This window comes from Oncorhynchus mykiss, chromosome 8 (genome assembly GCF_057628025.1).
Source record: "Oncorhynchus mykiss isolate SJ-2025 chromosome 8, ASM5762802v1, whole genome shotgun sequence".
In the NCBI taxonomy this organism is placed as follows: domain Eukaryota; kingdom Metazoa; phylum Chordata; class Actinopteri; order Salmoniformes; family Salmonidae; genus Oncorhynchus; species Oncorhynchus mykiss.
The window spans coordinates 27,869,933-27,887,944 of NC_143029.1; the positions used below are offsets into that span (position 1 = coordinate 27,869,933).

Sequence of the window (18,012 nt, forward strand, 5' to 3'; positions counted from 1 at the left end):
ACGCCAAACATAACGTTTTGCATTGTTGCCAAAAGGTTCAATTTTGGTTTCATCTGACCAGAGCACCTTCTTCCACATGTTTGGTGTGTCTCCCAGGTGGCTTGTGGCAAACTTTAAACAACACTTTTTATGGATATCTTTAAGAAATGGCTTTCTTCTTGCCACTCTTCCATAAAGGCCAGATTTGTGCAATATACGACTGATTGTTGTCCTATGGACAGAGTCTCCCACCTCAGCTGTAGATCTCTGCAGTTCATCCAGAGTGATCATGGGCCTCTTGGCTGCATCTCTGATCAGTCTTCTCCTTGTATGAGCTGAAAGTTTAGAGGGACGGCCAGGTCTTGGTAGATTTGCAGTGGTCTGATACTCCTTCCATTTCAATATTATCGCTTGCACAGTTTTCCTTGGGATGTTTAAAGCTTGGGAAATCTTTTTGTATCCAAATCCGGCTTTAAACTTCTTCACAACAGTATCTCGGACCTGCCTGGTGTGTTCCTTGTTCTTCATGATGCTCTCTGCGCTTTTAACGGACCTCTGAGACTATCACAGTGCAGGTGCATTTATACGGAGACTTGATTACACACAGGTGGATTGTATTTATCATCATTAGTCATTTAGGTCAACATTGGATCATTCAGAGATCCTCACTGAACTTCTGGAGAGAGTTTGCTGCACTGAAAGTAAAGGGGCTGAATAATTTTGCACGCCCAATTTTTCAGTTTTTGATTTGTTAAAAAAGTTTGAAATATCCAATAAATGTCGTTCCACTTCATGTTTGTGTCCCACTTGTTGTTGATTCTTCACAAAAAAAATACAGTTTTATATCTTTATGTTTGAAGCCTGAAATGTGGCAAAAGGTCGCAAAGTTCAATGGGGCCGAATACTTTCGCAAGGCACTGTATATCCTAGCCTCAGTGCCTCTGCTCATTGTGAGAGCAAAGTCTAGCCAGTGGGGAATATTCACATATCAAAAATGAACCATTTCTAAGGCACTGGACACACAAACATTGGCCACACACTGGACTATATAGAAGCTGTATGTATTTAACGTCTCAGAGTAGGAGTACTGGCCCAGGATCATTTTTGTAGTAGGTCATAATAAATATGATTATATGTTAGGGGGGGGGGGACTTGATCTGAGACACTTTGTGAATAACACCACTGGCAAGATTAGGGTGAGGATAGTGTGAAGGAGATAGAAGACAAGGAGGATAAAGGGAGGGAGGGGTAGTAAGGAAAGCGAGAGAGACACGTACCACACTTTGTCATGCCCACTTCGTAGCACTTGCGGAGGCGGCACGCCTGGCAGCTCTTGCGGCGGTTCTTATCGATAGTGCACTGGTTGGTCGCCGGGCAGATGTAGTCATTGTGACCTGAGAGAGAGAGAGAGAGAGAGAGAGAGAGAGAGAGGTTTACAAAGGGTAGATAGGGAGAGAAGAGATAAGAGGAAGATAAACATTTGTTTAGTTTTATTCCATGTGTACATTGGCAGCTAAATAGAAGAAAACAACTGTAAAAGGTCGGAGTGAGAGAGAGAGGAAAGGTTCCTCTACTTCAGGGATGGGCAACTTTGATGGGGGTTAGGCCACAAAAAAATCTGAACTCATCATGAGGGAAGGCAGTTGCTCACGGGTCTGTGTACCCACATGTGCAACACCCCCCCCCCCCCGCCACCACATTGCGAACAAAACATTTTTACAGACCCCTCTTGACAGTGGAGAGGAAGAATGTACGTTTAGAGTTAATTTCGTGCAATTCTACACATTTTGCCATGGGGTGGAGAGAAATGAGAGAGGACTTTGGCAGACCATTTCCTGGCTTGTCTCCTTTTAATCCCTTTAAGATGTGAGATTCACACACAAACACACATGCACACGCGCACACACACACACACACATTTTCAACCACTCCACAAATGTCTTCTTAACAAACTATAGTTTTGGCAAGTCGGTTAGGACATCTACTTTGTGCAAGACACAAGTAATTGTTTACAGACAGATTATTTCATTTATGACTCACTGCATCACAATTCCAGTGGGTCAGAAGTTTACAATACACTAAGTTGACTGTACCTTTAAACAGCTTGGAAAATTCCAGAAAATGATGTCATGGCTTTAGAAGCTTCTGATAAATGATGTCAATTAGCCTGAGTCAATTGGAGGTGTACCTGTGGATTCATTTCAAGGCATACCTTCAAACTCAGCGCCTCTTTGCTTGACATCATGGGAAAATCAAAAGAAATCAGCCGAGACCTCTACAAAAAAATTGTAGACGTTCGCAAGTCTGGTTCATCCTTGGGAGCAATTTCCAAACGCCTGAAGGTACCACGTTCATCTGTACAAACAATAGTATGCAAGTATAAACCCCATGGGACCACGCAGCCGTCATACCGCTCAGGAAGGAGACGCGTTCTGTCTCCTAGAGATGAACGTACTTTGGTGTGAAAAGTGCAAATCAATCCCAGCACAACAGCAAAGGACCGTGTGAAGATTCTGGAGGAAACAGGTACAAAAGTATCTATATCCACTTAAAAACGAGTCCTATATCGACATAACCTGAAATGCCGCTCAGCAAGGAAGAACCCACTGCTCCAAAACCACCATAAAAAAGCCAGACCACGGTTTGCAACTGCATATGGGGACAAAGATCGTACTTTTTGGAGAAATGTCCTTTGATCTGATGAAACAAAAATAGAACTGTTTGGCCATAATGACCATCATTATGTTTGGAGGAAAAAGGGGGAGGCTTGCAAGTCGAAGAACACCATCCCAACCATGAAGCACGGGGGTGGCAGCATCATGTTGTGGGGGTGCTTTGCCTCAGGAGGAACTGATGCATTTCACAAAATAGATGGCTTCATGAGGAAGGAAAATGATGTGAATATATTAAAGCAACATCTCAAGACATCAGTCTTGTTAAAGTTAAAGCTTGGTTGCAAATGGGTCTTCCAAATGGACAATGACCCCAAGCATACTTCCAAAGTTGTGACAAAATGGCTTAAGGACAACAAAGTCAAGATATTGGAGTGCCATCACAAAGCCCTGACCTCAATCCTATAGAATATTTGTGGGCAGAACTGAAAAAGAGTGTGCGAGAAAGGAGGCCTACAAACCTGACTCAGTTACACCAGCTCTGACAGGAGGAATGGGTCAAAATTCACCCAACTTATTGTGGGAAGCTTGTGGTAGGCTACCTGAAACCTTTGACCGAAGTTAAACAATTTAAAGGCAATGCTACTAAAACCTAATTGAGTGGATGTAAACTTCTGACCCCCTGAGAATATGATGAAATAAATAAAAGCTGAAATAAATCATTCTCTCTACTATTATTCTGACATTTCACATTCTTAAAATAAAGTGGTGATCCTCACTGAACTAAGACAGGGCATTTTTACTAGGATTAAATGTCAGGAATTGTGAAAAACTGAGTTTAAATGTATTTAGCTAAGGTGTAAGTAAACTTCCAACTTCAACTGTATGTAGATTGTCCCATTTGAGTACTTTTGACTGACAAAAACGGACAATTGATGAACAATTTAATCCGTGGTCATGCATCTCAATGTGGCCGTATCCTTACCCTTTTGTTCTATCCTCAATATTTATTCCCTTTTCAGCATATAGTGGTGCTAAATGCTTAAGCCGGGATTCAATCCGATCACGTTTTGTCGTTAACGTGCCATTTAATGGTCATTTCCAACATGCAGCGTTTACAGTGAATGTGGTCTCTGCGAACGCAGAAACATTGTCTTTAAAATACACATTGTTGACAAAGCACGATCGGATTGAATCCTGGCCTTGGTAAATCTGGCCCAAAGATAGCAGAAGAAAGACGCCCAATTGGATTGACAACACAAGCTATCTGTGAGGGCTGTCACTGGTGATATGATCAGTGGTAAATAAGATGTAAAAGCAGAAGGTATTTCTGATGTGAAATGATCTATTGAAGAACCTCACTATTTCCCTCTTTCCCCCTCTTCATCTCGAGTAGGTGTGGGCAATGTTACCCTATGAGGACCACTGTGGGTGCAGGTTTTTGTTCCAGCCAACCAGTCATACGTCCAACTCTACTCATTACTCACACACTTTGACTAGTTGAATCAGGTATGTTGACACTTCACTAAAGCTGCAGAGTTGTGTTTGTGTGTGTGTGTCCTATTCATGAATTTATTTAAACTGCTGAAAACACTCCCACTTGCTGGCCTATATATTTTCTTATAGAGTTCTCATCCAATATGATTTTCCATACATTTATTGAAAACCATCCCTTTAAATACCTCTCATTTGAATTTATCGACAGACCAGCTCTCCAGGACAGGCAACCCTCGTCCTGGAGTGCCGCAGGCACTTCATGTTTTTGATTTAATCGATCTGGAAGACCAGGTGTGTTGAATTTATCCCTGAACTGATCAATTAAATCAGTTGGTCACGTGTGGTGCCTAGTTGGATCAAAATCCTGCGGTACAATACCTACGGAACTCAAGGAACAGGGTTGCATACCCATGCACTAGAATATATGAAGAGAGCGGTTCAAAATATTTCAGTGGTTGTGTCACATTTCAGAATCAATAAGAGACACTAAATCCAGAAGTGGAAAGAAAGCCATCGAAATATACAAATATGTGTTTGTTATTTGGAAAAAATACTCTGATCTTGTGTATTATTTGGGATTAGGAAAGTTCTGAATTTTTGGGGGAGAGCCTTTAGGCACAAAATATATTGGTGAATCAATAATACAGTGGTTTGATTCATCTTGAAAGTTGCCATATTCAATTGTTCCATCCCTGAAACAATAAGGGTTGAACAGTACTCCTATAAATCTACTCTAATAATTCTCACTAATCATTGAACTGTGATGACAATGGTCCAGTCATCATGAACCGTGCGCCAGGCTCCAAGTATTTGTTCACCTACAAACAAGCAAGATTTCTGGCTCTCACAGACCTGTAACTTCTTCTTTAAGAGGCTCCTCTGTCCTCCACTCGTTACCTGTATTAATGGCACCTGTTTGAAGTTGTTATCAGTCTAAAAGACACCTGTCCACAACCTCAAACAGTCACACTCCAAACTCCACTATGTCCAAGACCAAAGAGCTGTCAAAGGACACCAGAAACAAAATTGTAGACCTGCACCAGGCTGGGAAGACTGAATCTGCAATAGGTAAGCAGCTTGGTTTGAAGAAATCAACTGTGGGAGCAATTATTAGGAAATGGAAGACATACAAGACAACTGATAATCTCCCTCGATGTGGGGCTCCACGCAAAATCTCACCCCATGGGGTCAAAATGATCACAAGAATAGTCAGCAAAAATTCCAGAACCACACGGGGGGACCTAGTGAATGACCTGCAGAGAGCTGGGACCAAAGTAACAAAGCCTACCATCAGTAACACACTATGCCACCAGGGACTCAAATCCTACAGTGCCAGACGTGTCCCCCTGCTTAAGCCAGTACATGTCCAGGCCCGTCTGAAGTTTGCTAGAGAGCATTTGGATGATCCAGAAGAAGATTGGGAGAATGTCATATGGTCAGATGAAACTAAAATATAACTTTTTGGTAAAAACTCAACTCGTCGTGTTTGGAGGACAAAGAATGCTGAGTTGCATCCAAAGAACACCATACCTACTGTGAAGCATGGGGGTGGAAACCTCATGCTTTGGGGCTGTTTTTCTGCAAAGGGACTAGGACGACTGATCCGTGTAAAGGAAAGAATGAATGGGGCCATGTATCGTGAGATTTTGAGTGAAAACCTCCTTCCATCAGCAAGGGCATTGAAGATGAAACATGGCTGGGTCTTTCAGCATGACAATGATCCCAAACACACCGCCCGGGCAACGAAGGAGTGGCTTCGTAAGAAGAATTTCAAGGTCGTGGAGTGGCCTAGCCAGTCTCCAGATCTCAACCCCATAGAAAATCTTTGGAGGGAGTTGAAAGTCCGTGTTTCCCAGCAACAGCCCCAAAACATCACTGCTCTAGAGGAGATCTCCATGGAGGAATGGGCCAAAATACCAGCAACAGTGTGTGAAAACCTTGTGAAGACTTACAGAAAGCGTTTGACCTCTGTCATTGCCAACAAAGGGTATATAACAAAGTATTGAGATAAACTTTTGTTATTGACCAAATACTTATTTTCCACCATAATTTGCAAATAAATTCATTAAAAATCCTACAATGTTTTCTTCTCATTTTGTCTGTCATAGTTGAAGTGTACCTATGCTGAAAATTACAGGCCTCTCTCATCTTTTTAAGTTGGAGAACTTGCACAATTGGTGGCTGACTAAATACTTTTTTGCCCCACTGTACCTAGCTCTTATCAATTTGTAAATTACAGTGCATGGAGAATGGGGTTATTTCTATCTAAAAAAAAATCAGTTGATGTTGTTCCACTTGGAACGGGCAGGTTGCTCAAGCTTATTCATCGTAAGGTGGTGGAATTATGAGGGAATTAAATCAAGGTCAGAACACAGACTATGTGTAGACACACCTCCTCCACACCTTCATGTCTTTGATCTCCACCCCAAACGGATAACGTGTGACGGGCATGCTATTCTCCTGCTTAAATTCATGGTCAGAATACAGGTTGAGAGAAAAGTGCATAAAAATAGAATTGTGTTCCATTTACGCGCGTTTAACTCGATACAGAATTCCCCCCTGCAATGCCTTCAGAAAGTATTCATACCTCTTGACTTATTCCACATTTTGTTGTTACAACCCAAATTCAAAATTGATTAAATTACAATTTCTCACCCATCTGCACACAATACCTCATAATGACAAAGTGAAAACATGTTTTTACATTTTGTAGCAATTTCTTTGTAAACGAAATACAGAAGTATCTCATTTACATAAGTATTCACACCCAAGTCAATACTTGCGATTACTGCTTTGAGTCAACTTGGATATGTCTGTATCAGCTTGGAACATCTGGAGTTGGGGATTTTCTCCCATTCTTCCTTGCAGATTTTCTCAAGCTCTGTTGAGCGGCGCTCAAAAGTCATTGTCAAGTCTTTCCACAGATTTTCAATGGGATTCACGTCTGGGCTTTGGCTCGGCCACTCAAGGACTTTCACATTCTTGTTCAGAAGCCATTCCAGCTTGCTTTGGCTGTATGCTTGGGGTCATTGTTCTCTTGGAAAGTACATCTTTGCTCCCAGTCTGAGGTCATTTGCACTCTGAAGCAGGTTTAAGGGTTTCCCTTTATTTAGCTCCATTCATTTTCCCCTTTATCCTTACCAGTCTCCCAGTCCCTGCCACTGAAAAGCATCCACAGAGCATGATTCTACCACCATCATGCTTCAAAGTAAGCAGACATAGCGCTTCAGGCCAAAGTGTTCAATTTTTGTCTCGTCAGACCACAACATATTTTGTCTTATGATCTCAAGAGTCTTTCACATGTCATTTTGCAAACTCCAGGCGTGCTGTCATGTGTCTTTTTCTCAGGAGTGGCTTCCATCTGGTCACTCCCATAAAGCCCAGACTAGTGAAGTGCAATAGAGAATATTGTCCTTCTGGCAGGTTGTCCCATCTCAGCTAAGGAACTCCGTAGTTCTGTCAGAGTGGTCATTGGGCTCTTGGTTACCACCCTGACCAAGGTCATTCTTTCCTGGTTGCTCAGTTTGTTTGGACAGCCAGCATTAGGCAGAGTCTGGGTAGTTCCATATTTTTTGGAGACAACTGTGCTCTTAAAATTTCAACACTTGAGAAATAGTTTTATACCCTTCCCCAGATATATGCTTCATCACAATTCAATCTTGGAGATCTACGGACAGTTCTTTGGACTTCATGGTGTAGTTTCTGCTCTGACATGCACTATCAACTGTAGGACCTTATATAGACAGGTGTGTTTCTTTCTAAATCATGTCCAAGCAATCACAGGTGGACTCCAATCAAGCTGTAGTGACATCTCAAGGTTGATCAAAGGAAATTGGATTCCCCTGAGCTCAATGTGGAGTATCATAGCAAAGAGGTATGAATACTTATGTAAAGTAGATATTTCTGTACCTAATTTTTAATACATTTGCAACAAATTCTAAAGACATGTTTTTACTTTGTCATTATGAGGTATTGTGTGTAAAAAAAATCTATTTTATCCATTTGGAATTCAGGTTGTAACACAACAAAATGAGGGGTCAAGGGGTATGAATACTTTGAAGGCACTGTATGTGCATGATCTGGAACACTGAGCCCTTACTACCTTGGATGCTCCTCTTGAAGAAAGCCTTGCAGCCCTCGCAGGACCACACCCCGTAGTGGTAGCCCGACGCGTAGTCGTGACACACGGCACAGAAGTGCAGTTCAGCCTTCCCTTCCAGCGAGATGACCGTCTCCTCACCCTCCTGCGAGCGCTTCCTCAGAGGCTTACTGTCCGTCACACAGAGAGAATACAGACAGCAAAGACAACATGACTGATGATGTTTTGAAAACCATACAAAACAAGGGTAAAACTTTATAATGACATTCATGAATAAGCCTTTCAAAGTGCCCCCCCCTCCCTTCTGACCTTACTGACTCACCATCACAGATCTAACAGGACTGGATAGGTGAAAGCAATATGAAGAAAACACTGTAAATATAATCACTCCTGCAAGGAGTGAAGAAACTCAGTTTCCTACCTGCTCTCAGATAGGGCGCGGGGCTCCGCCCAGGACACTCGGGTTGGCTGGCCTTGCTGTGGGCGAGATTGGGGCCGATGGTGCAGAGACAATGGAGGCCCCATGTGAGCTTGGGGGGGCCAGAAGAGGGAGGGACTGAGGGACTGGTGGGTGGATGGGCAGTCAGAGAGCGCGGGCCCAGCGTAGCTCAGCAGAGTGGGGCTGTAGAAGGACAAGGGGTTGAAGTCGTGCCCGATGTCAGTGTATGGCGAGGGGATGCAGATGGGGTGGGCCTCCATGGGCAGCGCCGGGGACGGGGCGCTGAAGATGGGCGAGAGGATGCGGCCACCGCGGCCAACACGGCTGGGATCCACTTCCTGCAGCTTCAGAAGGGTCGCAGAGTCACGCTCTGGGAGTGGAGACGCAGCCATTGGCGACTGCGGGAGCTCTGAAGGCAGGCCAGGGAGTCTTCTATATTGTGACATCAATGAGACACACCACTCCCAGTAGGAGGATGACAGTGTCCCTTGAAGCTGATTTAAGGTCAGTTGTGAATTTTTCCTTCATTAATAATTGAGATTATAATTGGGGGAGGAAAAGCTGATCCTAGACATGTGCTTATGGTCCCAACTGTAGGAGATCTCAAAGCAGGCTTTAGCAGAGGTCTATGAGAATTTTAGCAAGAGACTCGACTATAGGAAGCCTACAAGAGGATCTGGCTGTAATGCATCATCAGCATGGAACACGGTTTCAGGGGTTGTGTCACCAGACATGGACGTGGCTTTTTCCCAGAATCGATAAGTGGAGTAGCAATCCATCCGTGTATGGATCTCTGACGACATCAAAAAATGACACAATGGCAGGGTCTCCGATATCAGGGGATTCCAACTGAAGGGAAAGAGAGAAAAGGATTGTGTCAAACAGAGCACTTCACTAAAACATCATACATTAAACTCAAACGAATTATTGAGAGCCAATAACATTCTATGCACAAAACCGAAGATGTTCCACAACTTTTTTTTTGTATTTTTAAAAAGGGGACTGCACTATCCAATCTCCTTTCATATTTTTTTTTACATTTTATGACAGGACAGTTTTTCTGCCTACTGAACACGACCCATGTTTTCAACACTACTCAGATAACCTCCACAGCTCCACTCACTATAGCACTCTTTGTAATTGAGACCTTATTCAAGTACTGCCAGTGGCTACAGACATAGTTAGCATCTCATAAAACCATGAAGTATAAAGGACTACATGTGGAGTATTGAAAAATGAAAACGATCAAAGCCCAAAGACTAAACACCTCCCTCTACAACTGGATCCTGGACTTCCTGACAGGCCGCCCACCAGGTGGTAAGGGTAGGTAACAACACATCTGATCTTCAACACGGGGGCCCCTCAGGGGTGCGTGCTCAGTCCCCTCCTGTACCCCCTCTTCACTCATGACTGCATGGCCAGGCACGACTCCAACACCATCATCAAGTTTGCCGATGACATAACAGAGGTAGGCCTGATCACCGACAACAATGAGACAGCCTACCAGGTGGTGTCAGAGGAAGGCCCTCAACATGGTCAAAGACTCCAGCCACCCTAGTCATAGACTGTTATCTTTGCTACTGCACGGCAAGAGGTACCAGAGCGCGTCCAAAACGGCAGGTTGACAATGTCAATGAAAACACTTCCCAGTTGGTCAGCGCATGCCCTGAGTACATATCCAACAGCATACCACCCTGCATACCACTGCTGGCTTGCTTCCGAAGCTAAGCAGGGTTGGTCCTAGTCAGTTCCTGGATGGGAGACCAGATGTTGCTGGAAGTGGTGTTGGAGGGCCAGTAGGAGGCACTCTTTCCTCTGGTCTAAAGAAATATCCCAATGCCCTGTGTAGGGTGCTGTCTTTCGGATGGGACGTTAAATGAGTGTCCTGACTCTGAGGTCATTAAAGATCCCATGGCACTTATTATAAGAGTAGGGGTGTTAACCCTGGTGTTCTGGCTAAATTCCCAATCTGGCCCTCAAACCATCACGGTCACCTAATAATCCCCAGTTTAGAATTGGCTCATTCATCTCTCACCTGTAACTATTCCCCAGGTTGTTGCTGCAAATGAGAATGTGTTCTCAGTCACTAACCTAGTAAAATAACGGAAAAATACAAATTGTGAATGTTGACCTGTTTAAAGGTTTTACGGACAGCGTGACCACACAGTCTTCCAAAACAGCTGGTGCTCTCATGCATACTTTAGTGTTGCTAGTCTCGAAGCTGTCTTGGAGCCTGTTGGTCAGACACTCGATGCTCCAATACCACTTGCCAGATGATAACAGAGTGGCTCGGGTGACTGGGTCATTGACGATCTTCCGGGCCTTCCTCAGAGACCGTCTGGTGTAAATGCCCGCACACACCCTCTGTAGAGCCTTGCGGTTGACGGCGGTGCAATTGCCATACCAGGCGGTGATATAGCTGGTCAAGATGCTCTCGATGGTGCAGCTATTAAACTTCTTGAGGATCTGAGGGCCCATGCCAAATTTCTTCAGTCGTCTGAGTTTGAAGAGGCACTGTTGCGCCTACAGTGTCGGTGTGATTTGACTATGTCAGATCCTCTGTGACGTGCACGCAGAGGAGCTTTTGATCCTCTCCACTGCAGCCTCGTCGATGCAGATGGGGGCGTGTTCACCCCCGTTTCCTATAGTCCGCGATGGTTTTGCTGATATTGAGGGAGAGGTTGTTTTCCTAAAAGTGTGCGCTTTCCCTTTAAGACCCATGACGTCATTCACACAAAGTTAGTTCAAGGCTCGAGCAAAGATGGGAGAGATGAGAGGCATGGGAGACTAACTGAACTCATTATTTTTTGGTTTGAAAATTAGCAATATTTTGCGTAATGTTATCACAAACAATGTACTCGGGTAGAGAATAGATGTTGGCTTCAGCTGTAAGCTAGCAAGGAAAGTTTGCCTACAAAGCTGGAAGCTACTGATATCTTCCAGCCTTGCAGTGTTCTAGCCTGTATTGGACATTGTTTTGGGAACAGTAATTAACAGTTTCAACATTTCTAAATGCTGTTTTGCATTATTCAAGTGTAATAACTTCTGCGCTGCATAAGTGGTAATGCAGCCCAGACACCCATGAGGAATTACTGAAGTCACTGGAAGGCTAGAGCTAGCAATAAGTAAGTGGAGCAGGCACGGTGCTCTCGCGCTGTACGGGGACATCAGCTGTGCTAATAGACAGACTTGATCCTCTCTCAATCAGTAGACGACGTGAGATATTTAACAGAATAAATTATATTACAGAGACATTTCTCATGCTCTAGTATCGAAAAAGTACTGTTTCGGTATACCATGCAACACTAAGCTGATATGGTCCTTAACCCGCCTCTCAAATCACCTAATGATGACAAAGTGCTACAGGGCAATATACATTTATGCAGGTTACCTTTGGTTGCTTGGGTAGAGGGACAATGGTGGACATCTTGAAGCAAGAGGGGATTACAGACTGGTTAAATATGTCCTAAGAAATACTCCAGCCAGCTGGTCTGCGCATATCGGATACCATCTGGAGAGTATTCACACGGGTGAAAGTCTTACCCACGTTGGCCACACCGATCTCACAGTCCTCTTGAGCAGCGGGGGCCCACGTAGGAGGATCGGGGTTAATTCGACAGGAGCATAAAAAACATTTAGCTCCTCTCTGAGAGAGGCATCGTTGTTCGCCACACAGCTGGTTTTCCCTTTATAATCCATGATCATTTGTAGCCCTTGTCACATGTGTTTGGCGTCAGAGCCTTTACGGAACCAACAGAGCACACACGCATACACAAAAACATAGAGACAGGGTTGGGGACTAATTACAAAAAAAACAACCCCTTACATTACCACCAAAAATATTGTTAATCAGATTACAGATACTTTTGAAAAAATGTATGATTACTTCTCGGATTACTTTTCAATTCAGAAATTACTTTTGGATCTCAATGACATTCAAATCAGCATAGGAAAAGAGACCACTATGATGACACATCAAATGTGCTTGATGGATTGTGGGAAAAAAGCAGGAATGGACTTTTTTTAGGCTACAGTCCAATCTATGTCTTCCAATGGTGCGACTGCTGTCGGCATCCAAAGATTATCCAACTTGATTAAACGCTTGGAGATAAGAATGACAGCAGTGTAGCCTACGGGCGATACGGATCACTTATTATTAATATCTACATACAGCAATTGTTATGAATCACAATGCTTCACTGTAATTTAGCTATTTACACCTTTACAGATGTAAGTTTGTTGTGCATGGCTGATCACAAATATAGGCTATATGTGTAATTTAACCCAATAATGGTTGAATTTAAGAACTATAAACTGCCTATAAAGAATTGTTTTTGATAGGTAAAGATATAGCATAATCATATTATTGTCTGTAGTAGAAAGAGGTGGGTTAGAAAAAGCCTACATAACCATCCCTTAAAGTCAAATGCAACATCCATTTATGGCCAACTATGTTAACCTCCAACATTGATTTATCCTGCAATAGATCGGTAATATTTATTTTGTCATCTTCTAATGCCTCTTACTGAGTTTGGGTAATCCAAAACTTACATTACTGATTACAAACTGTTAATTGTGCAATTGATAAATACTGGGTCTTCTCCGTGTATTGATTGATTGTGACACTGCAGGACGTCTGACTTGGTGCAGGACTCACATTACGACAGTCCAGTGCTCTGAGGGCAGTTTTTATGGGAAGCCAGCCAAAATAAACGTACCTTAACCCCAATGGGTAGACATATATAGAAACAAAAAACAGACAGACACATGCAGGGTCATCCCTAGCTACTAAGCGCGACTGGTAGGGGGCCCACTTTTTTAGTAGGAAAATCTGGTGGGTGAACCAGATAATTACTGATCTTACTGACTAGGTGGGTTCAAGCCCGGGTCTCATGCACACTGCAAAATTGTGTTAGCCTGCTGAGATAAAGGCTAGGCATTTGTTTATGGAGCTAATGTAAGTGTTCAGGTCTCAGTTAAGAATTACTACTATCACCTTACAATGGCAAACCAGGCAAGCACAGCTAGATTAAGTAGTTGAAATATACTACACCCAGGGCGGGTGCCATCCCCTAGTGCCATTGTGGCCTTGAGCAAGACATTTAACCCCTAAACTGCTGTAAGGGTGATGCTGTAAGGCTGACCCTGTGCTGCTACCAGCCTTTTGTGTAAATAGTGTGTCAGAAATGTATGCACTGTGACAGAAGACATACCCACATTGGTGTGTACACACAGACACACACAGGTTTCAGACGAGCTCAGGTAGCAGGCGTCTGTCGCCTTTTATGACCCATGTGTTGCTGGGAAACACAGTTCCAAGGAGAGGTTAATCATTCTTAAATGTAAATCATCATTTAGTGTTTCCCCTTAGCAAAGGCTATATGGCACACTTTCACTGCTACTTCAACAGGCTAGGAATATGCATACATCCCAATGCCCAAAATGTTAACATAGCTGAAACCATCCCATCACGTTTTGGACGCATGACAGGCTGACTACACCGCTCGCGTCGCGTGTGCGTGAGCGTTGCAAAATACATTTTGAAATCTATATAATTCAATCATTGCACCCACACTGCTCTTGCACGCCAACGAGCGTCTGCATTGCCAAGGGCTAAAATAGAAGTCAGTTCTATTTCTGATGCAGTTCGCGCTGCAAGTCCTGCCTCTCCCATCTCCTCATTGGTTTATAGAAGCAGGTACACACGTGCCATCTCTTCATTGGTTATACCCACGTGGGTGACTGAAAGACGAACGAGGTCAGTGTTGCACCTAATTTATGAAAGTTGCCAATCGCAATATAAAGTTAAGAAAAGAAAAAGTCTAGGAGGAAGAGAGATGACTAGAAACGATTCGGTTGACCATTTTATGTGTGGATTATTTGTCAGAGTAGAGGACCTTGTCCATTTCAGGTAAAATAACAACTCAATGTTTATATCCCAGGACAAATTAGCTAGCAACAGCAAGCTAGCTAAATAGAACAAAACATCTATCAAGTGCAAGCTAGCTAGCTAAATTGCCATAAAGGTTTAATGCTTTTCGACCTGTCCCCAAATTAATGTAATTGGTTCAGAGATTGTTTTGATATTTTACCCTGCGTGTCGTGATTGGTGTGGGGGGACAAAATACATTTATGCACGATGGCGCACGTGCGCAGCCGGTTTGGGTTCCATGTGAGGCAGTTATGACAGCTAGCAAAATAGGACAGGAGCAGTAGAGCACAACTGTAAACAAATTGAAATAACTCTATTAGCTGGTTAGCTAGCTACTTTAATTATCTGTGGTGTAAAACAAATCACCTACTGACAACAAGCGCTCCTAGGGCTTTATTTTAACTAACCTAATGCAATGGTAAATCTTAGTGTTGGCGGTAGCGCTATACTGTAGGTCCAGGGGTTTGTCAGAAATATATCCCACTCTACCCAGTGTGAAGCCTTCCACGGTAAATCCATGTCCTCTACCAATTTAACAAGAGATTAGCGACAAGGAGGAGCCATGAGGTCGTGTTGGTTCGTTTACTCACCGATTCATGCTGCCGCTACCACTGTTGCTGAGCAGTAGGACTCACAAGTCACCAATTCCCGCCAAACAGTGTATGCTCGCTGCCCTCTGTCTCAGGGTGTTCAACAGCGATTTCTCATTTAGTCTTGTCCGTCCCAGCTTGAGTACAGACGAGCCAGTGTATTGTCTAGCTGTGCTATTTCAACACTGAGAACTGTACTCTGTCTAGAATAATACATCGGTCTTGAATAAATCCACATGTAGTCTAGAGCTGGGAAGATAAATCGGAAATGTTCAACACCGACCATATGATCACTTGTCACAGGCATTTTTCTGATATCGTTCATTACGATAAGTAGACTATACTAGAGAAATGTGAAGTTTGGAATGAAATACGTTGGGTGATACATGGGTGATTTGTTAATGGGACAATTGATGGCAACAACCATCAAACTAGTAGCAGTAGTTTAAAGGATACTTTTTAAAAAAGTATCATTCTATTTATCGTTATCGCATCAATTCAGGACATTTTTCGCGATATGGATTTTTGTCCATATCACCCAGCTCTAATGTAGTCCAAGACTTATTCTTGTTTTTTGGAAGTTCTCAGATTGCAGTGAACAATATATTTTGAGCACAGTTCGGCACCAGTTCTGCATTTTAAATTGAACTTTTGATCTAGATTTCTCTGGTCTAGATTATCAAAATCATACACTTGAACTTGGCCCTTGCAAAACACAGGCAACAGAGGACAAACATATGGCAAAATCATACAGTCATACAAATATTCCCTTTTTTCAATTTTATAAATCCAAGTTGATTGAAGTTTGGGATAATTCTGGCCAATTTCAAGTATTTTTAAACATAAAGCACAATTACTAGAGCATTCTGCATCCTTAATTATTATTTCAGGGCGAAAGCACATGAAGGGGGGCTTTTGGTGTTTCGTTTGAAGCAGTGACCTTGCCTTGAAAGCAGCCTCCCCACTACTCAGTCCTGAAAACAGCTGGCAATGAAGCGTGAGAGAGCAACTCCCACCTACTAAACCTACTGAGTATGGATAAGATACAGGGCCAACACCATCTATAGAAGACCAACCAACACATTTACTTTCCCTATTTGGAGCGCTTTGCTGCACATTAGCCCAATCTAAAGAGCTAGGCAAAAGATTCCTAATGGAGACTCGTGCACACTGGCTATTCAACCAAAAAAAAGGCACCTCATCCCACATGCCTGATGTTATAACACCCACAGTAATCCAACATCACCTTATACCATCATGCCACTACTTGGCCAATTCAGAGATAAAAGAAACCCCATCCTCATGCTCCTCATGCTACACATTACAGCACAACTACGAAACCCAAATGTTTTTTGTTGGCTTTCCCAGCAAATGCCTAGGTTTTAGCTCAGCAGGCTAGCACAGACCCAGCAACTCCGAGCCAAATTGACCCCGGGGATGGATGGATGGATGGATGGATGGATGGATAGATAAAAACATAAAATGTCATAGCAGAGCTGGCAAAAAGCACATGTGCCTTCACACCAAAGATCAGGGTTCAATCTCCCCTTTAAGAATCAACTATATGTTTGCATTTGTTGCACATCCATACACCAAATTACTTTGATCTAACCGTACCCAGAAATGAAAGAGGTGAGCCAATAGCCAGCTAGACTGTTACTTGCCTGAGCATTTTCTACATTGAATCCATGCTTCTGAGGCTCTCATCTGCCTCACTGAGCTTACGTGTGTAAAACTACTGGGGAGGGGTGCAAGGACTCTTATCCCTGAGATACTTAGAGGAAGTCGAAAAGTGTACAGTACTTAATTTCACTCAACAAAATGCCTAAAGAGGTACTTTGGACTACTGCCCTGAATATCCCTAAGCCCACTAGCTCCAATCCCAAACCATATTCACCTCCCAGTTTAAGTATCCACACTCCACTAGCTGAAAGCGCACAGCTTCTAGAGAAAATCTGCTCAAACCAGTCATGCACAGGTGTTGCCATTTGAAGATTTGTACAGCGTGTTTCTCAATTACAACCAAAACCTCATCCTTGTTGTACTGTACCAGGCATTCGCTGACCCAAAAAGACTGAAAAGTAATAGTTGGAGATTTGACCTCGGGGGTATTTTTTTTTACAAAAACAGGACACCCCCACATATAGGCCAACATGCTTCCTAGAGCAAAGGCATTTGTCTAATTTACGAACTACATGGCATAAGGCCAATAAATCCTATGAATTTTGACTGTGTTCCAAGATCCCCAAATAGGCTTGGCTGATTCTCAATGACATGTCAAAGATGAGAAGGAAAGAACAGAACATGACAAAAGAGAAATGGGAGAAACAAAAAGGTTGTTGAAAATATTGACCTACATATTTTTTTTACCTTTATTTAACTAGGCAAGTCAGTTAAGATCAAATTATTATTTACAATGACGAAAAAGGCCTCCTGTGGTGATGGGGGCTGGAATTAAAAATAAAATATACTACAAAACACACATCACGACAAGATAGACAACACTACATAAAGAGAGACCTAAGACGACAACATGGTATGGCAGCAACACAACATGACAACATATTCATTTAGGGTTGATGGAAAATCAATTCAAACCTGTTCTCATCTCAAATGACCCACTTGATTGTTGCAATTGTTCTAGCCTAAGCATAATCATCTTAGACTAAAGAGCACATTCTCTGTCCAAGACACATGGATGCAAAATTTAGAGAGAGTACCAATGGACACACCACTATTGAGGTTATCTGAGTGAGCTTTCTCTGAAAACGGTTTACTGTCAAATAAGTACATATGATTGTACAGCAAGGCAAACTACAGTGTAAGTCACCATTTCCCAAACTAGGGGTTGTAACCCCATGTGG

At 42.9% G+C, this 18,012-nt stretch overlaps 1 protein-coding gene across 4 annotated transcripts in view; it reads right to left on the reverse strand.

The window, feature by feature from the left end:
- The window catches only part of esr2a (estrogen receptor 2a), a 39,891-nt gene that overhangs the window by 13,683 nt on the left and 8,196 nt on the right, over nt 1–18,012 (reverse strand). For 3 of the 4 annotated variants that reach the window (XM_036984518.2, XM_036984517.2, XM_090242387.1), the window contains 3 exons: nt 8,609–9,475; nt 8,191–8,357; nt 1,257–1,373 (listed from right to left, as the gene is read on the reverse strand). In XM_036984518.2, coding sequence (XP_036840413.2) covers nt 1,257–1,373; nt 8,191–8,357; nt 8,609–9,072 — 748 coding nt within the window. In that variant the 5' untranslated portion in view covers nt 9,073–9,475. 4 annotated transcript variants of the gene reach the window in all.